Here is a 26,699-nt window from a genome sequence, read left to right on the forward strand (position 1 = left end):
TACGCTTCAAGTTAGACTCCGCTAACCCAGAAATAGTACCTCGGGTTAAGAACTTTGCTTCAGGATTGGAACAGAAATCGTGCTCTGGCAGCGCGGCAGCAGCAGGAGGCCCCATTAGCTAAGGTGGTGCTTCAGGTTAAGAACAGTTTCAGGTTAAGAACGGATCTCTGGAACGAATTAAGTACTTAACCCAAGGTACCACTGTATATAGAGAGATGCGCTACCACTTTCCCATGCTTGCTCACCATGCTATCCTGAAGCACGTTTGTTTGGCACACTCTCACTGTGATCAGCTCCCGCCCAGAAACCTATGTTCCCACTGTGGAAGGATGTGTGAATCCAGAATTGGCCTCCAACAGTCATTTACAGACACACCGCTAAGACTGCGTACATGGAAGACAATCTTATTTGGCCATGAAGGATTGCCAATGATGATTGTGACTGAACCATGCAGCATGTAATTTTCAGCTCCTCCACTGATTCCTTGCACTGAGCAAAGCCTCTTCTCAGTGAATACCTCACACCTGCTGATACTTCGCAGTCCTGTGAATAATTCTGAAAGCAGCTTGGCCTCATACCTGTCTCTGCGCATACATGTATTGCTTAGAGAAAGGGACAGTGGATGAAGAAGAGTTTGGATTTGATATCCCGCTTTATCACCACCCGAAGGAGTCTCAAAGCGGCTAACATTCTCCTTTCCCTTCCTTCCCCACAACAAACACTCTGTGAGGTGAGTGGGGCTGAGAGACTTCAGAGAAGTGTGACTGGCCCAACGTCACCCAGCAGCTGCATGTGGAGGAGCGAGGAAGCGAACCCGGTTCCCCAGATTACTAGTCTACCACTCTTAACCACTGCACCACACTGGCTCCAGGCATTTACCGTATTTTTCGCTCTATTGGACGCAGTTTTTCCCCTCCAAAAATTGAGGGGAAATGTTTGTGCGTCCTATGGAGCGAATGCTCACACATTCCACTTTTCTCCTCCAGCACAATCTTGTAGTTTTCCATCGTGAAATTAATAACTTTATCAATAAAAAGTAGACCCTTCTCTCGATCTTAGTTGTCAGGTCTTTGCTTTAAATTCTCTACAACAGGGGGGAGACGGACTTCCTTTTTGCACCTCCCCCGCTCGTTCCGAATTTAAAAATTTTTTTCCTTTTAAATCCGATTTCCCAATTACTCACGGGTTATTCTTTTTAGTCCAAATTTTCAATGGAAGTAGTCAGCGCTCTCCGTCAAATGGCATGCGGCTTCGCTCGGCAGGGGAAGCGGAGGACTCATAGCACCACACCACCCCCCGTCCCCCGCTCCGTAGCCTTTAAAAAGGCTCCTTCGCGGGTCGGGGGGCGCAAACGGTGCCCGCCGAGTCACCATGTCCATGGGTTTCAGTGCCCATGGTTTTTGAGGGTCCCCGCGTCGCCGGCGCGGTGGGACCCAGCCCCTGCCGAGCAGGCTCCCTCCGGAGCTCGGAGGGAGTCCGCCATTTGGTGATGGCGCCAACCCGGAAGCCCACGGATGCCCAATAAACCACCCCCAAGTTCGTAAGGAAGAAGGGGGTGGGGGCACAGGATGGAAAGCCCCCAAGGGAGTTCGGATCTCCTGGACGCTGTCCCCGCGAGCGCACCAAGTTCCATTACTTAAGATGAAAAATTGGATTTAAGTTTTGGCCATGCTTCAAGTGAGGAGGGGGAAATTAATCTGCCAATTAAGCCAGCCACTGAGGGCCAAAAGAGACAGAGTGGAAGAAGGATAACATCTAAGTTGGTATGTTGGAACAGAACAGAAAAGGAGGGGGGGTAAAGTCTTTTTTACTATTGTACTCTGATTTATTATAATACTTGGCAACACCCCCCCCAGAAGAACCTTTTACATTATTTATTGCAAGCGAGATGGGAAAATATAAACTTTGTGGAAATAACAATATTATATAATTAAAGCTTCTGTTTTTTGAATTGCCTGGAAGAAGATAAAAGACCCTCCAAATGCTGATTTTAGAAAGAAGCAGGATCTCGTTAGCCGCTGGAGAAACTTCACAAAAATTCTTATAATGTTGAGATGTGATGCATTTTTTAATTGGGAATCCGCCATTATGGAATAAGACCAAGCTGCAGAGTTATAAATAGTCATAGGGGGAGGTGAGCTCTTAATATGTCATTATATCTGTATTTCAAGTCCGATTTGGTAAATCTCCCCTGCAAAGGCTAATGTTTGATGCAACCAGTCTGGGAAAATTAATGAGCAAACACCTAGATTTGATTTCATTGGAACTGAGAGAAGATGACGTTTGCCAGCAGCGAAATGACTTTTGGATTGATTTGGCATAAACACCAGTGTGTGAGGAGATACTGCAACAACAGCGGAGAGTCATATACATAAAATTCACACAGAAACACATCATTGCTTATTTCAACTTGCTTGTGGAAACATCTCAGAGGCCATGAAAGAAGGGAGGTTAACAACAGGAAGATTTAAAGGAACTATGGGAAAGACTATTCACGGCAGCAGAGATATGAGATGATCAGAGCCCCCCCCCCCCCAAACTTGAAGCATGGGAAGTCCCAACAATTTAGGCAGAATATTTGGACTATTTGATATGTATTTGTATAATTCGGAACATTCAATGTGATTTGATTGGATTGTTAAAATGGGAAACTTAATAAAAAAGATTTTTTAAAAAGATTATTGATTGATTAAAAGATTTTCATGTCTATACAAACATTATGTACTATCTCGTAACAGGGGGGGGGGGAATAAAAAAATTATAAAGAAAAAAAGAAATAAAGAAGTAACAAAGATAAGAAACAAAGAAATCAAATAAAAAAAGGATTTATCTGAAATTTTAAAAGACATTCCTGCATGATGTGGGCTGGAGTAGAGGAGGCTGCTGAGAGAAGGGGCAATTACCTATAACTGGAATTGGCCCCTAAGTGAGGGAAGTCCATTCAAGGAAAGGTTTCCATCTCTTCCTCACCCCACATCACACCCCATAATGTCCTCAAGGCAGAGGGGAGGCTGCTCTCTGGACTCCCTCAAGGGCAGGGCACTTTGCAGCAGCTGAGGATTCGGCCTGCCAAAGGAAAGCCTGCAAGACAGATGCGCCTCCCCATCCCTGGGGGGGGGGGGGGTTGGTTCTCTCTGTGGGGAGAAGAGGTGCTGAAGTCCACTAGCTTATGCTAGTGAGTCTCATGGCACTGCCTCTCTTCCACTACCAAGGGTTGCCATATGTCTGGGTTTTCCAGGACATGTCCTCTGTTGGGGGGCCAGCATGCCCCTCTGGGCAGATTTTTGCAGTTTACATGAAGTGTCCGGGTTTGGGTTTATTTTACTTTTAGTATTATTATTGGCCACACTAGGTCTGGTGGCATTTCCACTGGCCACCAGGCCTTGCCCGGGCTTCTGGCCTCCCACTGTCCAGAGACGCAGCATCTCGTGAGTAGGAAGCCAAGGACAGCAAAGGTAAGGGAGGGGAGGGAAGGAGGGGGCGAACAGGAAGGGGGTGAACGATAGAGATGGGGGATGGGGGAGGTGCCCCAAATGTGTCCCGGATTTTGCGCTTCGGAATATGGCAACCCTACCAGTATCCTACTTAGTGGAATCCAGCCCCAATAAAACATATACAGTAAAGCGAAACACACACACAGGAAAAGGAATTGTCTATATGATTCATTTGATTTTACAAGCTTTATGTACTGCTTGATTGATTATAACAAAAGTAATCCGTTTACATGCACCCACACCCCAAATATAAACATTAAAATACTAAAGAAAATATTTATGAAAACAGGAATTCAAAAGCATTCAAATGATAATTAAATCCAGCAGTAGCCTAATTTCAATTTCTACATGTCAGGATAGAATTACCTAAACAAAAACAATGTTAAGCAGCCACCCAAAAGAGGGCACTACCTGATATCAACAGGAAGGGAGGTCCAAATTTTAGATGTTCATTTCTTCCAAGTGCAGAAGTTCTATTTTTGGCACTCGTAATAGTGACGAGTTTCACGAATCAAAGCATTTTATAAAGCACTTTATTTCCCCAAACAATTATGATCTTTACACTTAAAAGTCCCAATGAGTGAAAAACACATGGAAGAGAATGAACTCAATGGCAAACTATAAATCATTCAAGACAAAATTAATTCACCCTCAGTTATGGGGGCTACTTTCAGGTGCAGTTCAGAGATCAAGGCCTTACCCACACTGCCTGTTATCCTGCTGGTTTCTCCTGGGGAAAACTGCTCTTTAGCTCTCAATCGGAGCAAATGGCAATGTGGGTTTTCTCCAGATTGACATTTGCTCCTATTTAAAAATAAAGAGCAGGTTTTCCTGAAACTATTCGGATGTGTGGATAGAAAGCAGAAAACCAACTAGACAAGCAGAAGTGTGGACGAGCCCAGGATTTGAACAAATTCATTAAAACTTATTCAAACTAGTTGATGCCAAGCGCTGGATAAAATGCAGCCCTCACCTGAAGGGCCCAACACCACCAGACCATTCCCTGGAATTGAGCAGCTGACAAAGATGACCAAGCAGGGAGCCCAGGGCAGCTCCAACTGCTACAAAGCTCTACCCTTGGATTTTTTTGAAGCAAAGACTGCACCACCACAATGCCAAGAATTTAGCTGAGTTCACGCAGCCTTCTCAGTGCAATGTACAGTGGTACCTCGGGTTAAGTACTTAATTCGTTCTGGAGGTCCGTACTTAACCTGAAACTGTTCTTAACCTGACGCACCACTTTGGCTAATGGGGCCTCCTGCTGCTGCCGCACCGCTGGAGAACGATTTCTGTTCTCATCCTGAAGCAAAGTTCTTAACCTGAAGCACTATTTCTGGGTTAGCGGAGTCTGTAACCTGAAGCGTATGTAACCGAGGTACCACTGTACAACAACAAACACACCATTAAAAAGCAATCCAAAGCAATGAAAGGACAACCAAGGCTTCTCAACAAAATGTTAAGCAACTGCAGAGGTCTGTCTGTCTTTTTAAAAAGAAGGCCCCAACAGCCTTGAGTTCATGAATCATTTACAGCAAGGGGAACAGCCAGTGACTGAAAACTGAGAAAGTAAAACTTAACTGGGACTTTGGAAGGTATGGCTGTTTCTGGTGGTCCCGTCCAGAGTCTGTGCGATGAAGCTACTTGCTCCATCTGCCTGGAATATTTCAAGGATCCAGTGACCATCCCAGAGTGTGGACACAACTTCTGCCGATCTTGCTTGGTCCAGTGCTGGGGGAAACTGGAAGGAGAGGCTTCCTGTCCACAGTGCAGAATAACTGTCCAGCGGAGGAACCTCATCTCCAACCGGCAACTGGCCAACGTGGTAGAAATAGCCAAGAAGCTCAGCCTTCCCCTTCAGGAACGGGAGGTCTGTGAGAAGCACCAGGAGACCCTGAAGCTCTTCTGCAAAGTCCACGCGACCCTCATCTGTGTGGTTTGTGACAGATCCAAGGAACATGAAAACCACAAGGTGATTCCTCTGGAAGAGGCTGCCGAAGAGTACAAGGTAGGAAATCACTGTGGATCTTGATGAGGGGGAAGAGCAGTGGATTCTTCCTGGGCCGTTTTCTGTAGCACTTAAGTCCAAACTGCATTAAATCAATTGCCCAAACATCAATTGTTTATTATGTAAAAGGCAGCAAAGAAGAAACCTGAGCAGTGTAGGGGTAGGTTCCAAAGGGAGCTGCATACCCTCCAACATTTCTATGACGAAAATAGGGTCATCCTATTCCATCATAATAATAATGATATTTATACCCCACCCAGCTTTCAATACATATAAAAACATAATAAAACATTTAACATAATCCCCCCACAATACAGGGCTGCTTTCAGATGCCTTCTAAAGTGGACTCCTCTCTCTAACTCTCTCTCTCCCTCTCTCCCTCCCTCCCACTTTTTCTTGGTCTTAATCAAACCTGGGATTTTGTTTCCTCTTTAGAGACTGTTCGGCAGCCGCCTGGAGACACTGAGGAGAGAGAGAGAGAAAATGCTAGCCTATCGAGCAGACCTGGAAAGGCAAAGTCAAGACCTCCTTGTAGGTGTCCCTGTTGTTACTAGGATGGGAACAAGCATTTGAATACACTAGTACCTCGAGTTAAGTACTTAATTCATTCTGGAGGTCCGTTCTTAACCTGAAACTGTTCTTAACCTGAAGCACCACTTTAGCTAATGGGGCCTCCCACTGCTGCTGCACTGCTAGAGCATGATTTCTGTTCTCATCCTGAAGCAAAGTTCTTAACCCGAGTTGCTATTTCTGAGTTAGTAGAGTCTGTAACCTGTAGCATCTGTAACCTGAAGCATATGTAACCCGAGGTACCACTGTAATCAAGTCAGGACTGAAGAAGCACGGGCAAATCTGTCCCATACCAGCTTCTCCCCGTTTTTCCACATCAGCGTGCAATTTTGAAAAAGTCCTTTCTGTGTTATTTGCATTCATAAACAATTTTAATGCCTACTTTACCTTCGAATGTGCATTTTTGTGCACATTACCTGAGTAACATTCAGAGGAGTGTTAATTTGAAATGAATGCTGTTTTTCCGTCTGCATATTTTTTTGGAGAGTGACTATCACCTTTGAATGCAAACTGGATTGAATTTCTTCCCCCTGAGGCAGCCCAGCTCTATTGAATATAAAGTACTTGGGATATCCTGAAGGACCATACAAGTGGTTAATGAAAGGTCTTTTGAAATGTGCACTCTGCTGTTAATCTTTAGCAAAGTCAGGCCATCCTGAAGCCTTAAAGTAAACAGGGGTGCTCTAGGGATGAGCAGGCTAGCTATGCCCTCTTCCTCTGTTTCTGTTGCCTTCCTATTTATGGAAGTGTTCAGTCTAAAGTGAGCAGCATTTAATGTCCGTGGAGGCTCCCTGAATATTTTAGAACTGTGATTATGCCAGGTCCAAATATGTGCAAGGAACCTCCATGGCTAGGGGGAAAAGCTCATTGCTTTAGGCAAACTGGAAGGCAGCAAGCAGGAATAGCCGTGTTCCTGAGTCAGGGCTCCATGTTTCTTACTTCTACCTGCTTCTTGCAGAAATTAACAAAAACTGAGAAGCAGGGGACAGAGGAGAAGTTTAGACAACTGCGCCAGTTTCTGGAAGAGAAAGAAAAACATCTGCTGCACGAGATAGAAGAGGTGGAGCTGGAGGTTGCAAGAAGAAGGGATGAGCAGCTGGCCAGACTCTCCAGGGAACTCTCCTCTCTTGAGAGGATCATTCAGGAGATGGAAGAGAAACGACAGAAGCCAGCAAGTGAACTCCTGCAGGTAAGATGGCAGGAGGAACAGCCCAAGGCTCCACTCCAGGAGAAGGGCTTCTTCCAAATCTTTTTGTGCCTCTATACAAGCAGTAAAAGAACTCAGCTTTTTCACAGGAGCTGCCAAGAAAACTGGTGTGGTTTATTATTCCCCTTAATGCAGACTGGAGATGCTTACTCAGTGTTAATAGAATGTGGTGTTCTGTGCTTAGCCAAAGATTTTCTCCTAATGCCTTCTATTTTTGCAGTGCTGCCTTCATGTCCTGTTGTGGGCTGATCTGGCTCCCTTAGAGCTAAGCAAAATTAAAATTAAGCAAAGGAGAAGTGAGCCTTAACATTGAGCACAATCACATTTTTTTAATCCAAATTGACACTCCCACCTTTCTGCATTCAGATTTTCAATTTCTGCCCTCCAGACAGACATTGAGGCCAACTTCAATCATGATAAATGTTATGAAAGTGTCATAAAAAAATGCAATAGCTATTAGAACTCGGCACAAATGTAAATGGTCTGTGGTGGTTGGGGTGTTTATGTAACCCTCTGAGAAACCTGCCATTGGGTTGAGAAATATCCCCCATCATTATATGGTCTCTACCAACCACCTCACAATTCCTTGACCTTTTCCTGAACATTTTTCTGTGAAAGAAACAATGAGGGGTTGTAATGACCGAATCCACCGACATTTGGTGGGGTAAGAAACTCAGCTGAACACAAAAATTTATTGCATCTTATACTGCAGGTGGGTTTTTTTGTTTCCAGAAGGAAAATGGTACGTGCTGGCTGGCTGAAATTTGGCGATGTTCTAAAAATGGATTTGGGGGGAAATGTTCTAGAAGGACTAAACTGTAGGCCTCCTGATGTCTAAATTGCACAATGAGAAGTGTGTTGGGAGGGATTTTTTTGCACACAAAATTAAATGCAGGTTGATAAGTTAAAACTGCCTCAGACCTGCTTTGTTTGCCGTTTATGATCAATATGCAAACTGAATCATAGCCATCCACCAGCAATTCTCTAGATTTTCTAGTGAAATTCTCAAGCCAAGTAATCGGAACTTGCATACGAAATTGGCTACAAAGGTGTATTTGGGGAGAAATTCGCACTAAAATGCTGATATGGAATTGTGGAGAACTGAACTTCAGATTGTAAAATTAAAAACTGACTGAAACCAATATTGGCTGATTTAGCCATTCTTGCTCAAATCTTTGATGTGTGCCAGGCAGACTGAGATTAGAGGACCAGGCTGCATCCATTCCAGGGTCTGAAGTGCCTTCAAAGTGTGGCCTTTTATAGGCAGTGATTGCTGTTATCTTTTCCCCTCTAGGATGTGAGAAGCACCTTGGAGAAGTAAGTGGATCCTGCTCATTTCCATTAGCATCTCTCTGAGGTCAGGAAGGGTCCAGGACCCCAACACATAAAACCTGGTACAGAAGGGGCTCCTGGGGGAGAGACTGTAGGACTCCACACCCTACAGCAGGGTCAGCAAACTTTTTCAGCAGGGGGCCAGTCCACAGTCTCTCAGACCTTGTGGGGGGCCAGACTATATTTTGGAAGGGGAAAAAAGAATGAATTCCTATGCCCCACAAATAACCCAGAGATGCATTTTAAATAAAAGGACATATTCTACTCATGTAAAAACATGCTGATTCCCGGACCGTCTGTGGGCCAGATTTAGAAGGCGATTGGGCTCGATCCGGCCCCCGGGCCTTAGTTTGCCTATCCATGCCCTACAGCTATTGTAGCAATCTAATTCTTCCTCCAAGGATCAAGGCCAGAGCACTGCCTCCTCCTTCCCCGTCACATAGGGCTGGAGGCTCTTCTCTGCCTCTTGCATGTTGCATTCACTGACTCTGCAATACATAGTGTCAAACATATAAAAGAAAGTGGCTCAAAGATGCTTGTGAATAGCTCAGTACCTACGAACGTGTTTCAATGTCCAGCTAGTTTTTCCTCAAACTATAGTGAGCAACAGAAAGACACCCACCTCTGTTAACTCTCTCTTAGGTATTTTTGGAGGGGAGGTTAGTGAATCTGGAATAAGTTGATTGTTTTTGTTCCTCAGAGGTGGGATTGTTGTGATTTTCCCTAAGGAGTTTCCGAGGTAAGAAGCAGCTTCGTTTGGGTAGAAAGCCTGATCCCTTGAGAGTTTTTACACTTGCTATGCTTCAAGCTCTTTCACTGAATACTGTTGAGGGGTGAGATCGCAGGACTACCTTTGAGACACACCAGGGTCTTAGGTGGGTGAGGGTCCTGGAGGATGCCCCTCAATTTCTTCTACATTGGCCCGCGCATAGAGCCCCTTGGAATTCCTCCTCCCAACCTCTCCCGGGTAAGATTGTAGATATCATGTTGAGCAGGTCATGAGTTACATGTTGGGAGATAACCGCTTAATGTGAAGGCTGTTTCTTTTATTGACCCTGCCTGGGAAATTAGGAAGACTCTATGCTAGGACTGGCCTTTCCAGACAAAGTGACTTCCTTTGGAGTGCCTACGTTGCTGCTTAGGTGGAATCTACACACACATAAAAACATTCTCAAAATGCTTTTTTAAAATAAAAAAAATATGAAAAAATACATTGAATTTTACATAAGGCTCACCATCACCATTGCCAAAGTGTCACATTGTATATTGCACTAAAACACACTTAAAACATTTTATTTGCAACTGCATAGTCACTCTGGAACTCTACAGCAGACTTGGCCCTCTAGCTGCTTTTGGACTACAACTCCCATCATCCCTAACTAACAGGACCAGTGGTCAGGGATGATGGGAATTGTAGTCCCAAAACAGCTGGAGGGCCAAATTTGGCCATCACTGCTCTACAGCAACCACTCTATTGACCACCCCACCCTTTCTCATGGAGCCCCTGTGGAGGTGACTTCTCATAAGGGAGGGGCGTGTGCTGGGTTATTGACTATATCTCTGCTGCAATATGTAACTTCAAGGTGTCATTCAGGTTCAGAATAGAGGTTATAAGGAACATTTTGCATTTGCCAACAGCGGCAAACATCTTTTTTCTGCTTCGCACCTTCTCTGGAGACATCTAGGGCAGGCATGTCCAACTCCAAGTAGGCTACTATCCAGTATCAAAAACTGGCAGTGATCTACTACACTCTCCCAATGTCATTTTTCAACTTAAACATATTATATTTGGCTGGGGAAACCCAGCAAGCTGGGCATGGTATAAATAATAAATTATTATGATGATGATGATAAAAAGAATAACAAATAATTACCCCCACATCAGCCCCCTCCAATTCCCCCTTTACCGGACAGTGAGCTCCGCAGCGGCTTACTTTCGAGTAAATGTAGCCAGGCTGGAGCTGGAAAGGAGAAGAAAGTTCAGCATCCACCCAGAACTAGGAGCGAGAGGGGAGGGGTGTCACCGTTTCTCTCTGCCTGCCATCCTTTCTGTGGTTCCCTCCGCAGAGCTGGGCCTGTGCTCCTCATTGTTGCCCCTGCGCCTCCCTGCCCTGGGGCTGTGGCTTGCAGGGGGCAGATGGGCGTCGGGCAAAGCCAACGGCCGCCAGCACCAGCCAGAGCACTTGCTGCGGTGGCAGTGATCAAGCCTGGCTAAGCGGAGCCTCGACTGCCACCTGCGGAGTCACTCCGGCTGCAGCTGAGCTTATGCTGAAGGCGCTTGGCGGCCATGGCAGAGGGCGGAAGGTGGAGGCAACGAGTCCGCGATTGACCAGTTGATTGCGATCGACATATTGGACATGTCTGATCTAGAGTAAGGTTACCAGATTTTTTTCAATGAATCTGGGGACACTTTTCAACATCAATGGGGACCGTCCCTGGGAAACGGGGAAACGGGGACGTCTGGTAACCTTAATCTAGAGAAAGGCAATATCTGCTGTGTTGTCATCACACTCAGATAGTTCCTGCCCTTGGCTCGTGAAAGGCAGCGAAGTGAGGTTGGTAGAGAAACTCTTGAGCATTACATTACATAATTCAGTTGCTTTGAATAGGCATCAGCGGGCAGACTCAGAGGCCTGGGGTTGCTGCTTTGGCCCTCAGATATCTGCCTGTGGAGCGTGTAGTGAGGAAGAATTGAGCCTCTCTGTGCCTGCCTGAGCCTATAGGTTCTTTTCAACTCTCTTTCTCATTTCCTTTCTTTTACTGTGCTAGGAATTGTGGTTTTGAATGGGCTAACATTATTTTTCTTCTCAACAGGTATGAGAAAAGAGAGAGATTGGAGACTCCATGTGCTTTCCCTCCACAGCTGAATGAGAGGCTCTCCAAACTCTGTGATATAAATAGTATGCTCGAGGATGTGATGAAGCAATTCAAAAGTAATGAGAAATGGCTGCGAGGATTTTATTCTGGGCATTTTATTAGTCCAAAACTGGGTATGCCAGTCTCTTAATGTATTGCATTGTCTTGTATTTTGTTTTTGCTGCAGACAGGGATGTTCCCATAATAACTTCCTTCTTGGTGGTCCAGCCATCATCTTATTTTCCTCAGAATGCCCTATATAATTTGTCACTCTGGTGCATGGGGACTTAGAGGAAAGAAATGGTGGCTGCCACAAAGAGAAAGAGCCTGAACCAGAGTGCAGAGCAAAGTCAAGATTTCCCCCCTCAATGTACATCTGGGCTGGCTCTTTTGGAGGTTCTCAAACTCTGAAGGGCAGTGTGAAAGGGCATTTTGAACCACCCTGTTCCCCTCTTTGCCTCCTCCTCAGGCTTGTCTCCCAGCAGTGAAGCAAAGCCCTGATCTGTGTCCTCAGACATCCACCCACAGCTGCCCTATCTAGGGCTGCCACAAACACAATCTCCTGAGGGTTCACAAATTAATTATGAAATCAAGTGCACATGAGCCCCAAAGGGCACAATTATGTTTCTTAATAGCATGGAAGATTTTTAAAAGGTTTGAGGGGAGGGATTCCTTTTGCACGAGAGCTCCGCCATTCCTTCCTCTACAAGCTGAGTTTCTCATAAGATTTCATGATTCTGGCTTAAACAAAATCCCTCATCACTTTACTTGGGCGAGTTATCAAGGCTGCCTCTATCTCCCCTGTGCATCCTTTTACAGGATTGCTGTTATGCTGCCTCCCCTCCAGTCCTCCACTAAAGACCCCAAATTCAGTGACAACATTCATAGACCAAAAATTTAAAAAATTGTCCAGTAGCACTTTAGAAACCAACTAAGTTTGTTCTGGGTATAAGTTTTGTGTGCATGCACACTTCTTCAGATACACGCACATGAAAGCTTATACCCAGAACAAACTTAGTTGGTCTCTAATGTGCTACTGGACAATTTTTTATTTATTTTATTTATTTCAACTGCGTCAGACCAACAGGGCTACCTACCTGAATCTACATTCATAGACCATCGGTTTTTTGCTGAATATTTTTATTCTGCTGCTTTTAAGTCTAGTTTATCAATGCTGAGTTTTAAAGTTCTAGTTATTTTCGTTGGTTCTTTCTATTATTTCCTTGTTTTAAAGTATTTGTTTTACTACTTAATATTTTACTTGATTTAAGGAAACTATAGCTACATTATGAAGTGTATTTTTTGTACAAATATTTATTGTAATGTTTTATGTTTTTATATATGTTGGAAGTCACCCGGAATGGGTGGGGCAACCCAGTCAGATGGGCAGGGTACAAATATAATTACTATTATTGTTGTTGTTGTTGTTGTTGGAGGTACAAAAGTATAACGCTTAAACTTCATATCTTTTTGCTTCCTCAGACTCTCTTTTATTCAGACAACAGCTTCAGAAAGGTAAATTTCTGACTGAGGCCCAAATTCATCTGAGGGATGGGGACTGGATGATGCTCTGCCCGCCTGGCAGGGGTGAAACTAGGCTTTCTGTCACCCAGGTCAAAGACCAAGTTGGTTACCCTGCCACACACATTTATGTACAAACACAGTAAATGGCCAACAGGCTGTGACCCTCACTGGTGCCCTCTGGGAGCTTCACCCGGGGCAAAAGTACTGGCTACACACACCCCAGCTATGGCTCTGCCTCCTGGCCTGGACATCTTGGTTGGCTGCTTAGCTCCGGAGTCCTATCTAGCCGAGGTGGGTGTAGGCCCCCAATCACTGACAGTGAATTAATTTTGTCTTGAATTGTAGCCTTATGAGGCTTTGCCCTCGGGTGGGAAATGTATTGCGTCCGGGAAAGGGAGATGGGAGTCAACAGACACTCAAGGAATAGTTTCGGAGAAAAAGCTTTATTTCTACCATCCATGAACTGGTAGAAGGAGCAAGTGTGATAGTTCACAAAAAGCATGCACGGGTTCACAGTCATGTGCACAGAGTATATATTCCCCTTCCAGTTCCCTCCCCTTTCTCCTCCCTCAGGAGTCCTGCCCATGAGTTCCTCTGAGCATGAACAGAAAGCTCCCCTGTCTTGGGACTCTTGGACTCTTGGCACCCTTCCCAGGAAAGGGGAGTGAGAGCCAAGGGGTCGAGGAGCCCTGGTGATTCAGCATGTCCAAGATGTTGCAACCGAATGAGATAAGATTCAGTTCTCAGGCCTGCTCTGACAGAGTCTATTCATTAGCTTTTTGAAGCCTTCTCGTGCTGATAAAAGTAACCGTTTTTCCTATGTACCAGCATCTTGTGAGAATCCACAGAAAAGCTGTAGCTGTGGAATTTTAGAAGACAAAAGGAATTTTGGACAGTTTTGAGGCCTGGTGTGATTATTGAGTGGGGGGGTGACTTCGGGCCTCGGTAGGGTCACCTGTCCTCACCTTCCTTCAGAATGATTTCTAGTTCATCTTCAAATTCATTCTCTGCCATGTGTTTTTCACTCTTTGAGTCTTTAACCGCATGGGCGTAGCCAGGAATTTTTTTGGGGGGGCGGGCAGGCTTTCAGTAGGGGGTTTGTCAGTATTGGCACTGTCTATAACAAATCCAGTTGCAGCAGACTTAACTTAAACTTACAATAACTTATAATAAGTCTAAACCGTAACACTATATACAGAACACCACACCAGAAGGAAGGAGATAGGAAGCGAAACCCAGGCTCCTTCTGGCCTGATTATTGATTATAAACAGCATGACCTTGACAGAAAGAGAGAACAGAACCAGTTTAACCAGCTTGTTTTCAAGCTGATTTGTTGAGCAACTGCAGGTTTAAAAAAGCACGTCAGCACTGAGTTTCTTCCTGAATCAGCTACAGGAAGGGAAACACCCAGTTACTGAAAACTGAGAAAGTGAAACTTAACTCCGTCTCTGGAGTGAGGAAGTCACTCTCTGCGATGAATCCACTTGCTCCATCTGCCTGGAGTATTCCAAGGATCCAGTGATCATCCCAGAGTGTGGGCACAACTTCTGCAATCCTGCTTGATCTAGGGTTGCCATATTTCAAAAAGTAAAATTCAACCTGACAACCACCAAGGTCTGAGTAACCACTGTTATATTCTTCAGTGGGGTCGTTCCATGACAGATCACCACAATTTTTCAAATTATTATTAGCTACTACATCTCAGATTTTGCTTAAAATTGCTGTACTGGATTATCTCAGGTCAGTGTCACTCATGTGAATAAATATTTCCTATGTCTTATAGTTTTCAAGTTGGGGGGGGGATGAAAATTAGAGAAACGTTATATACATGCATGAATCAAGTCACTTCTGGGGACTTTATGGGGTTTGGGGCCCTGAAGCTTAAGCTTCATTAGTTTATAGCAGATCCACTCCTGGGCAGAATAGGTTGATGGGTCTCTGCACTGACACTTTCCCCAACTCTAAGCATAATGAGGGCATCTAAGAGTGAATGCCTGTTCTCTGCATATCTGAACTGGGGGGCCCACCCACCCACTGAGAGCCCCAAATGGCCATATCATACAGAGATGCCTAAGGAGGGCAAGTCCCCTTCTCTCCTACTCCCCCCTCCCATTCACAAACACAGAAGAGCTGAGTAAAGGTTCACTAGGTGGTTTTTTTTCATTGTAAATACCGTATTTTTCACTCTATAGGACGCACCCGACCATAGGATGCACCTTGTTTTAGAGGGGGAGAACAAGAAAAAAAAAACTCCCCCTCTCTGCTCAGCGCCCCTTCAGCGAAGCGGCAGGAGAAACGAAACCCCTTCCATTTCTCCTCCCGCTTGGCTGAAGGGGCACTGCGCAGCTCTCCCTCTCTGCTGAAGCCAGGAGAGTCTTGCTCTCCCGGCTTCAGCAAAGGGAACCCGAAGCCTTTGGAGTGCAGCATGAGGTCCCCCTGCGCTCCAAAGGCTTCAGGGATAGCCACCTGAAGCCTTTGGGGCGCAGCGCGAGTTGCCGGAGCGCTCCCTCTGCGCTTCGGAGGCTTCGCATTGCTATCGCTGAAGCCAAGGAGCCTGCATTTGCTCCATAGCACGTACACACATTTCCCCTTAATTTTTGGAGGGGGAAAAGTGCATCCTATAGAGCATAAAATACGGTACATTGAATATAGAAAGAAGAAAACAACTGATTTAAAACCAACAAGGGCTGCCATCTGAAAACGGTAACAGCCTTTGAGTAATTTCTGTAGATAACCAATATTAAAAGGAAGATAGATAGAAATAATAGTACCTCAAAGAAAAAGAAAATCGATAAATACAGGCAACAAATTTATTATAATAAAATGGAAGGGACGGGAAGTAATTTATTTATGAAGAATATTATTTGAATCACATCTCTTTTCTTTTTTGTGTACAAGTAATGTTTGATGATCTAAAATGGACAACAACAATAATCAAAAACATTTTTTGGATATATATTTTTATGATGTAAAGTTATGATGTAAAGATATCATTATGAGCAATAAAAAAAAAGAGATTTAAAACCAACAAGGGAAGTATTTATTGTGGGGAAAGTATGGAAGAAAGAAAGAAGTATCCCAGTTCTGTATGCAATACAAAGAAATAACATTTCTTTGAGAGGGAATCTGGTTCCTGGGGTGTTTCTTGGATCAGGATGTCCATCTCTGACTCTCAGCTGATTCTGCCTCTCTTCTTTTTCCAACAGAAAATGTCATTCTGGATCCAGACACAGCCCATCCCAGGCTCATCCTGTCTGAGGATCGGAAAAGCGTGAGATGGGGAGACAAAAAGCAAGCCCTGCCTGACAATCCTGATTCAGCAACTGGCCTTGTGTGCTGGGACGTGAGGGATTCACAGCAGGCAGACATTTCTGGGAAGTTACTGTGGGAAGTGAGGGAGAATGGGCTGTAGGGGTTGCCAGGAAGTCTCTGAGGAGAAAGGATTACTTTCTCATGAGAATAATTAATACCTTCTGTGAGTTAAGTTATGAGGAAGGGATCTGGGCTGTGGGGAAATTGAGAGGTAAGTACAGGGCCTGCACCCCCCCTGTTTCCATTCTTCTGTCCCTGAGGGAGGAGCCCAGGAGGATCCGGGTGACTCTGGACTGTGAAGCAGGGGAGATGTCTTTTTCTGATGCTGACTCAGGAGCCGAACTCTACACGTTCTCAGGAGCCTCGTTCTCTGGAGAGACCTTCCTCCCTTTCTTTTATCTGAGGGGAGATAAAATCCACCTCAAGATCTCCTAAGGAGGCTAAATCTGTCTCACAGGAACAGCTGGGAGTTTCTCTCCAAATGAAAATAACAGATATAAAACCAAACATCTCAAGAGCTCTTTTGACAGCTTTGCACAGGCCTTTTGAGATGACTCACTCTAGTCACAATTAGCAGAAGCAAGAAAAAAACAGACAAAAAATGGGGCTGGTTTTTTAAATTTTGTTTTATTTGCTTTTTCCTTCCCTTTCCTGGAATTCCCTCTGCAGGTTATTTCTTAAAGAGACAATATCACTTTAACAGTCCCAGTAAATATTATGTTCGTGAATAGGAATGCACTGACTTCAGTGGGGCTTTCGGCTGTTTAGATGTGTTTAGGATTACAGCCAATGTGGTGTCCTTTGGATGAGGCTGGACTCCAAATCCCATCTGCCTTGTCCAGCATCTGGTCAGAGATGATGGGATTGTAGTCCAGCAACTTCTTTTTTAAAAAAATAATATTTATTCAAATTTTAAAGGTTACAAAGAGAAAAAAGAAAAAAAGAAAAATACAGAAAAAACAAACAATTAAAAAAAACACAAATCAAACCTTTACATAACTTTCTTTCCTTTACTTATTTCCTTGACCTCCTCACACCTCCCTTTTTTGTATTCTAGTTCAATTTGATATTTCAGCAAATCCTTTCCAGCTTTGTTTTTATCCTAATAATTTATCTTAATATACTGTAATTTTACATTCTCATCTTTCACCAATTAACAATCCATTTTTACTTAATCCTTTATATCATTTCTGCTAAAACCACATTACTTCATTCCAACATCCTTCTAACATTCCTTAATTTTACAATGTTTCTGTAGATAAACTTTCTTCCAATCTTCTTCCACCAACTCTTCACCTTGGTCTCGGATTCTGCCAGTCATTTCCACCAGTTCCATATAGTCCATCACCTTTGTTATGTACTGAGTTGAATAGGATCCAAACTGCAGCAGTCTGATTGGTCCTAGAACAATAGGATCCAAAAGGCAGCAGTCTGATTGGTCCTAGAACAATAGGATTCAGAATGCAGCAGTCTGATTGGTCCTAGAACAATGCAGCAGTATGATTGGTTGGCAGGGACCACCCAATCATGCTCCAGATTGAAGTGAATCCACAACCTGATTGGCTTACAATAGAATTCCAGAGTTAGCCAATCATGTGCAGCCCATTGTGTAAATAATGTATATAAAGCAGATACTTCGAGGGGACTTTCATTCATTCCTCCTCACCACTATGAGCTGAATAAAGAGCATGAAATCACTTTGCGACTCTGAGTATATTTCAACCTTCATCTGCCATTCTTCCCGGGTGGGTAGATCTTGTGTCTTCCAGTACTTTGCAATAAGTATTCTTGCTGCTGTTGTGGCATACATAAAGAAAGTTCTATCCTTCTTTAACACCAACTGGCCGACCATGCCCGGGAGAAAGGCCTCTGGTTTCTTCAGAAAGGTATATTTAAATACCTTTTTCATTTCATTAAAGATCATCTCCCAGAAAGCCTTAATCCTTGGGCACGTCCACCAAAGGTGAAAAAAAGTACCTTCAGTCTCTTTACATTTCCAACATTTATTATCGGGCAAATGATAAATTTTTGCAAGCTTGACATGTACCATGTCATGTACCACCTGTAAATTATTTTCATTATATTCTCTCTTAAGGCATTACATGCCATAAACCTAATACCTGTGGTCCATAACTGTTCCCAGTCAGCCATCATAATGTTATGTCCAACATCTTGTGCCCATTTTATCATGACAGATTTCACCATTTCATCCTGAGTATTCCATTTCAACAGCAAGTTATACATTCTTGACAAATTCTTAATTTTAGGATCTAACAGTTCTGTTTCCAATTTTGATTTATCCACCTGAAAGCCAATTTTCTTATCCGAATTGTAAGCCTTGTAGCCTTCCAGAGGGCATCACATTAGCTGGCTGCTTCAGACCTTTTGCGTGTGAGGTGATCGCAGTAACCACCAGAGTAGAGAAACTGTGCCTTGGCCTCTGGTCTTGTTTCCATCCCTCAGATGAAAATGCGCCTCTCCACCTGTGTGTGAGGAGAAGAGCATACACCTGGAAGACCTTCAGCTCCTGGAAGGGGGAGAGGGAGCAAAAAAGAAAGAAAACCCAGCTAGGAATCTGACCTCAGCACCAATTGTGGCACAGAATCCTGGCCACTAAACCATGGTTGAGAAAAGCCTGGTTGAACTCTCTAGTCCAGCGAAAGGATTCCCTGACAGGAAATAAATTGAGAAGACTGGTAAAAAATGTGAGAATGTTCAGGGATGCAGGAGAGGATATATTGTTTGATGATATCCTTCCTAACTTGCGTTAGCTAGTGCTATATCTTATCAGAGTAGCATTCCCCTTTAAACGCACAGTGGTTTGCTTGTTACAGGCTCGTCTGAGCCTCTCAAAATAAGATTCCTGGTAACATCCCTTGTCCCGCTTAAAAAGAATAGACACAACAGTCTTATTAAAATCAATATAAAAGTAGTTTACTCACAATCATTCAGTTCACAGTGTGAAAGAAAGAGCATTTTTGGCAAAACATTCATTTTTACCGCTGCTGTTTTTCCTAGTAGGGAGGGGTTCATTCTGTTCCATATTTCTAAATTTCTTTTATCTCAAGCCACACTTTTTCATAATTTATATATATTCATATTTTTTGCAGTTAGCCATATCCGTATTTTACTTTTTTATGGACTTTTATCTCAATACTTTGCTCCAGCTCTTTTTTTTCTTTCTTCAAATTTTTTACTCATAACTTAGTTTTGTTTCTATTTAATTTAGATCCTGCCACTTCCCCAAATTTTTGAATTTTTTCTATAACTCTAGGGAGATAATTTTTTGGATCTTCCACTGTAATTACTAAATCATCAGCATATGCTTTCAATTTAAACTCACTTTTCCCAGTTTTTATCCCAGTGATCTCTTTGTCTGCTCTTATGTTTCTAGCAAATACTTCCAGGACCAGAATGAACAACAGTGCGAAAATGGGCATCCTTGTCTAGTTCCTTTTTGTATCTTACAGTTGTCCGTTATCACCTGATTTACAATTAATTTAGCTTTTTGTTCTGAATATATTGCTTGTATTCCCTTTAAAAATTTGAATCCACAATAATTTCTTCAAGTACTTTTGTCATGAAATTCCAAGAAACATTGTCAAAGGCTTTTTCAGCGTCTATAAACATCATTGCTGCTTTCTTTTCATTTTTGACCTCCAGCTATTCTATCACATTCAAACTATATCTTATATTCTCTTTCGTCTACCTGGAAGAAATCCTGCCTGATCTTGATGTATATACTCATTTAATATATTTTTTATTCTATTAGCTAAGATGCTTGCAAATAATTTATAATCATTATTTAACAATGAGATAGGCCTATAATTTTTAATTTGCAGCAAATCTGACTCTTGTTTTGGAATTACTGTAATATAAGCCTCTTTCCATGTTTCTGGGATTTCACCTGCATTTAATTTCTCATTCATGACATCTTTCAATGGGTTTACCAATTGTTTAATTATTTTTTTTATAATACTTTGCCATTAATCCATCTGGACCTGGGGACTTGCCATTTTTTTGTCCACTTTATTGCCTCTAACACTTCTTGAGCTCTTATTTGTGTGTTTAAGATCACCATTTGTTCCTCTTTTATTTTTGGCAGATTACTACTTTTAATATATTCCTCTATTTTAAAAGCTTTTTCCTTCCCTTTCCTATACAATTCTGAGAAATATTTTATAAATGCTGCTCTTATTTCCTTCATCTTATCTGTGATCTTTCCATTTATATTACCGTATTTTTCGCTCTATAACACACACCTGACCATAACACGCACATAGTTTTTAGAGGAGGAAAATCCGTAGGCATGCCACCCGTAGGCATTCCCTCCATAACACGCACAGACATTTCCCCTTACTTCCTAGGAGGAAAAAAGTGAGTGTTATGGTGCAAAAAATACGGTAATTTTGTTTATGGAGTTTCTTTGTTCACTTTTCTTCAACTGCCATGCTAGCAGTTTTCCTGATTTGTTAAAAAATCTGGCTCTGCCTCTTGTGAACAGAACTTCCATGAGCTGCCATACTCACATCCTCAACAGGGAGGAGATGTCACTCTGCGCTCTTCTTAGTGTATGAAGAAGCAGATCAGTCTCATAATCTGAAGGTCCTGAGTTGGAGCCTCTGAGAAGGCAACTTCCTCCTCTCTCTTCCTTTTTGCCAAGGGGTGTGTTCAGCTGTGCTCTCCAAGAAGGGAAAAGGGAAGACTGTGGGCATCATGGGTGGTGACTTGGGAGTTTTGATTGCTGTTATCTATATTAAGCATTTGCAAGTAATAAGTAAATAAAGAGAAAAACATATTCCTTGACCAGGAATTGAATGCAGACTGCATCAATGAGAGAAACAAATTTTTAGAACCACAAGTAGATTTTAATCGGTGATATTTTTCTGTGTTAAACTAAGAAGAATGTTTAAATTAAAAAAGAATGACTCCTCTGTTCAGAAATAATGTGGGCTTCAGGGTGAAAATGTGGTGACCAAGTTTGCTCAGACATTAAATTGTTCGGCCTCTCGAACCATCAGTCTGTTTGTCATCTATTCAGCTCCAGCAACAAAACCTCAGCCCAAAGGAAGCTGAGGGGGGAAACCATTCAGCTCTCTGTGGCTCCGCTGGTTAGTGTGTCTGGTTGTTAACCAGAAGGATGGTGGTTTGAGTCCACCCAGGTACAGGTTTGGGTCCCCCGCCCTCATGATCACAAGGTGAAGGTGATGACTGGCTAATCCATTGCTTCTCGTGCATGTGGGTTTGAATCTCACCTTCATCAACACTTTACCCCAAATTGAATTATGGAAGCTGGGCATAAGAACTCAAGGAGAGCCTGCTGGATTAGGCCAATGGCCCATGAAGTTCTCACCGTGGCCAACCAGAGGCCTGTGGGAAGACGCCCACAAGCAGTAGAAATTTATTTGGCCCTAACATACTTCCCCCTGACTTGCTAGATTTCTATATGCAAGGACTGCTTTTATACAGTGGAGGTTTCAGTCAGTCACATATAAAAACGGGTGGGAAGGGGAGGGCATGAAGGAGAAAAAGGAAACACTTTTATTTAAAAACAAAAACAAAAAAAGGCAATCACATGGCTACTGGGTTCTTCAAGCGCTGGTCCAAAGGTGGCCAAAATGGCAACATCCATGCACAAAGTATCAGCAGGCATAGAGGAACCCCAGCAACTTTAAAAAACCTTCCAAAAACAGGCCAAAGAAGAACACACATTTCTAGTGGCCTTGAAAAGCTGATTCTCTGATGAGACGGGAAAAGTGTGTGTGTGAGAGAGAGAGAGAGATGAGCACCCTACAGACTGATGCGTTTCATTACAAATCTAACTTGTAGTAGAATTATCTTTTTAGCGTTCACAGTGTTTTGCGTAAATTTTCCCAACAGTCCTTGACAACACTGCTGTAGGCAGGCGAAAGTGATCAATTCCCAAGTGCAGATACGGGATAACTATGAAGAAGGAGCAGCTGACCCACTCCGTTATGAAACTGAGGCGGTAGGACTCTTGTTAAATGAACTACCAGGAAGAGGTGGTTATGAACCTGCCCTTCTCTTAAACCATTTCCTACCTTTTGAGCCTCTCTGCAGAGCAAATTCCAACACCAGGGCTAAAATATACACATACAACATATCATTTTAAGAACCCCCAAGAGCTGCAAACACAGAGTATTTTAAGTAATCCCCCCCAAATGCCTTTTCTTTTTAAAACTAATGACAGATGTATTAAAGCTTGAGTGCTACTGAGTAATGTTACTACTTCTAACTGTTCCTAGCTGATTTCACTGTCCTGTATTTCTCCAGCCACAATAACTAGGGTTTCATCTTTTTAAGAGCAGGGTTTGTGGTGCATAAGAACACAAGACAAGCCTGGTAGATCAATAGCTATGTGCTGAGGACGATCAATAGTAGTGGGCAATCCATCTTTCAGGGAAGCATGTTTGCCCCTATTGATCTTTGCACTGAGAGAGCCCTTAGTAAGGTTTTGAGGAACTACCAGGGCTCTCCCAAGCCAAAAAACTAAATCAGGTACTTCCACCTGAGGCTGAAAAATATCAAGTCCTCACTTCCTGCATGCAAGTTAAGCTTTCAGACGTCCTTTTCTCTCTTGCATGGGTTTTCTCATGTGATGTGAGGCTGCCCTTCTGACTGAATCTCCTCCCACAATCCAGACACTGGTACGGCTTCTCCCCTGTGTGGATCCGCATGTGCGTCATGAGGTTCCCCTTCTGACGGAAGCGTTTCCCACAGTGCAGACACGGATATGGATTCTCATCTGTATGGATCCTCTCATGTATGACAAGGTTGGACTTCTGAGAGAAGCTTTTCCCGCAGTGCGGACACTTGTATGGGTCCTCTTCTGTGTGGATTCTTTCGTGTGCGATGAGGTCACATTTTCGACTGAAGTTTCTCCCGCAGTCGGAGCACTTAAAGGGTCTCTCTCCTGTGTGGGTCTTCCCGTGGATAATAAGATTGCACCTCTGAGAGAAACTTTTCCCACAGTCTGAGCACTTGAATGGTTTCTCACCTGTATGGATTCTCATGTGTTTCCTAAAAACTGAGCCACGAGTGAAAACCTTCTCACAGTGTGGGCACCTGTGTACATTTTCCCCTGTGTGGATTCTCTCATGTGCTGTAAGGCTCGAGCTGTGATAGAAGGTCTGGCCACAGTCTGTGCATGCATACGGCTTTTCTCTTGTGTGGATTTTTTCATGTGCCCTAAGATTTGAACTGTGGGTGAAGCTTCTCCCACAGTTGGAGCACTCATATGGTTTCTCTCCAGTGTGGGTTCTTTCATGTACAAGAAGGTTGGTGCTCCGGCTGAAGGTTTTCCCACATTCTGAACACTTATATTTATCCTCTCCTGTATGCATTATTTGGTGTTTATGATTTCAGCTCTGTTGGTAGCTGCCTTTGACATCAGCACATGGTTTTAGGGCACCATAATCATGATCTTTCACTTTCTTCACATCCAAACAATCCTCTGGGAGCAGCTTCACTCAAATCTTTCCCAGATCTACTTGCTCCTGAAGCTTATTCTGTCATATTCTCACGTACCCATCTATAACCTGCCCAGGACGAAAGGGAGAATCATAATATGAGTCACATTCTGTTCTGGGTGCTTATTTCTTACAAATAAATATTACCCCACATGTCAGGCTGAAGTCTTTTAAAATGGCTCGCCACAGTATGAGAACAGCCAAAAGGCAGTAGTGACACAGAAGATGAAAGGCTAGGATCTAAAAAACCTAAACATCTTGGGCAAAGAAAAAGACTTGTCTGGCTGCAGAAAGACAAGCAGCTCAGCACCAGGTGAGCAACAAGACAATGCCCTAAGGCTGGGGTAAGGAACCTCAGGCTCAGGAACAAAAGTGACCCTTCAAACCTCTCTGTTTGGCCCTCAGGGCCACTAAGTCACGACCCCTCGCAGAGGCCTTTCCTTCCTTGAGTGCTTTTGCCTGACTTGAATTGTTATAAAGCCTTTCGTTGCATGAAAGGAAGAGAGAGATGTTTCTGTACTGATGGATGCATTTTTTCTCCTTTCCTCTTTTGCAGCATTTGAAAACAGCACTTTTGCCTAGAGGCACAAAGAGCACAACTACAATGGTACCTCGCAAGATGAATGCCTCGCAAGACGAAAAACGCGCAAGACGAAAGAGTTTTCCATTTTTTGAGTCGTTCCGCAAGACGAATTTTCCTATGGGCTTGCTTCGCAAGACGAAACGTCTTGCGAGTTTGTTTCCTTTTTCTTAAAGCCACTAAGCCGTTAATAGCCGCTAAGCCGCTAATAGCCACTAAGCCGCTAATAGCCATGCTTCGCAAGACGAAAAAACTGCAAGACGAAGAGACTCGCGGAACGGATTAATTTCATCTTGCGAGGCACCACTGTATTCTGAGATCTGGAACCTCTCTTCAGGGCTATTTGCATGATATTCATATCATGTGGGCCAGAGGGAAGACTGCTTCATTTTGTTCTAAGACAGTAATGTGAACACAGCACAAGTCAGATTTGGGTGAAGATATATAGCATCCCAGCTTTTTTAAAATAAAGTTTCAAAGTCTTTAAGGGATTTCAGGATTTGGAACTCTAAGGGTTTTGAGTACTTCTTGAGAATCCTTTAGTTTTCAACGTGTTTTTTCCACGTTGCTTAATGCTATGCTGCATTTGTATGCTTAAGGTTAGGGCTGCCTTTGAACCTCTTTATCGTAGGCTGCCAGAGAACTCCCTGGGAACGGCATATAAATGGTGCCATAAATAAATATTAAAATTGTCACCTGGGATTCTGCTCTAGGACACCTGCCCTAGGAAATGAGGCGGATGGTGACTGGACAGAGGGATGTCTCAATGGCAGCATCCCCTACAGCAGAGATGGGGCACTTTTTTTAGCCTGAGGGCTACAACAACAACCAAAAAGAGCCCTGCTATTTCAGGCCAGTGTCCCATCGAGTTCAGCATTCTGTTCTCTGTGTGGCCAACCAGGAAGCAGCTGGTACCACAAGCTGTTAGGAAGCTGGGATAGTAAATAATGATATGAGTAATAACTATATTGCATACTGCTGGATTGCACCCAGAACCTCTAAAGAGTTTGCAAATAATGGTGATGATAACTGTCAACAACAACAAAAACAGATTAAAAAAATTCAAGCTGTTTATTAAAATATATGTAGTTAAAGGCCGACTAAAGCATTCTAGGCATCTTGGATAGGCTTGCATGAGAAGAATGCTTTGCCCAAAAATGTATTACTATTTTACAGTCAAAATGATAAAGGCACTCCTTCCCAAAACACACACACACACGGATTTACCAGGGTGAAATGCCAGATAATCGACGAAACCAGAGTATCTGAACACACAACGGATCTTTTTTCCCTTCTTGCACAACCAGCTCTTGGGGTGCTGCTGTCCATTCTCTGGAACTTACTAGGCTCCCCTTTTAAATCCCTTCCTTTCCCTCCACGCTCACCTCTCTTTGCAGCCTTTTGCAATGCAAACCCTGCTAACTGCAGCTGGGAGTGGGGTGGGGAGATCTGTTAAAAGGCTCCAACGCGAACCCCCTTTTCTGCAAAGGTCGTAGAACAAGCCAACCCCGCCACCCACCTCCAGGGGGCGTGATGGGAAAAGGTCTGGTAAGGAAGTGGCTTTCCTATTCAATCGTCATCTTTCTTCCTCCTCCATTCTCTCTCTCAAAATCTCTCTGGCCTTTCTAGGAACAGGAGCTAAACTCGGTGGATTTAACCATTTGAGTAATGAATAACCTTGCAGACACTCTTCTCTGGTCGATAATCCGACCGGTTTCCTGGCGCTTTTCTTATTGCAATGAAGTCTGATGCCGAGCAATTTGGTTGTGCAAGATAAATTGTGACTGGGGAACCTGAATGTGTTGATGTGCTTATATGTATACACACACACATAAAAGAGCCTGCATAGTAAAGTGCTTAAAAGTTGGACTAGGGCTTGGGAGCCCAGGGTTCAAGTTCCGCACTCTGCCACTTACAGAGTGAGATTGGAATAGTCAGTTTGAGCCTAATATATCTCACAGGGTTGTTGTGAAGATAAAATGGAGAGGTGGGGGGGGGGGGCATGCATGCCAGCTTGAGCTCCTTAGGGCAGCTCAAGGTGGGGTAGAAATGTAAAAATAAACTTTTCCAGCTCTGCAATATCCTTCCGTGAACCGAGATGATCAGAGCTGTACATATACGGTATTCCAAATGCAGTCTCAGCATAGTGTTATAGGAATTCTAAGGTCATATATATAGAATAAGTGTTCATAAATGTACAGGGCAAATACACATGCATAAGTATGGTGTCTGAAACAGTACAGGAGAGCAATTCTGAAGCCATTTTGACTCTCCCAAATTGACCTCAAATATTTGTCTTTGGACTGTAGGGGCTTACACCTCCCTGTA

At 43.5% G+C, this 26,699-nt stretch overlaps 1 protein-coding gene and 1 long non-coding RNA gene across 2 annotated transcripts in view; one reads left to right on the top strand and one right to left on the bottom strand.

Moving 5' to 3' along the window:
• Positions 1-17,177, top strand: part of LOC310835838 (uncharacterized protein) — a 32,585-nt gene extending 15,408 nt beyond the window's left edge. Inside the window, 8 exon segments of the mRNA XM_083720821.1 lie at positions 5,071-5,499; positions 5,935-6,030; positions 7,028-7,258; positions 8,571-8,593; positions 11,423-11,598; positions 12,947-12,979; positions 16,196-16,300; positions 16,303-17,177. Coding sequence (XP_083576947.1) covers positions 5,071-5,499; positions 5,935-6,030; positions 7,028-7,258; positions 8,571-8,593; positions 11,423-11,598; positions 12,947-12,979; positions 16,196-16,300; positions 16,303-16,736 — 1,527 coding nt within the window. The 3' untranslated portion in view covers positions 16,737-17,177.
• A 3,970-nt stretch (positions 17,178-21,147) lies between these two features.
• Positions 21,148-26,663, bottom strand: LOC310838252. The gene is made up of 2 exons (XR_014560853.1): positions 25,757-26,663; positions 21,148-23,860 (listed from the first exon to the last, which is right to left on the bottom strand). It is a non-coding gene; the product is annotated as an uncharacterized lncRNA (long non-coding RNA).
• Positions 26,664-26,699: the final 36 nt, after the last annotated feature.

This window comes from Podarcis gaigeae (assembly GCF_964106915.1).
Source record: "Podarcis gaigeae genome assembly, chromosome: 2".
Taxonomy (NCBI): domain Eukaryota; kingdom Metazoa; phylum Chordata; class Lepidosauria; order Squamata; family Lacertidae; genus Podarcis; species Podarcis gaigeae.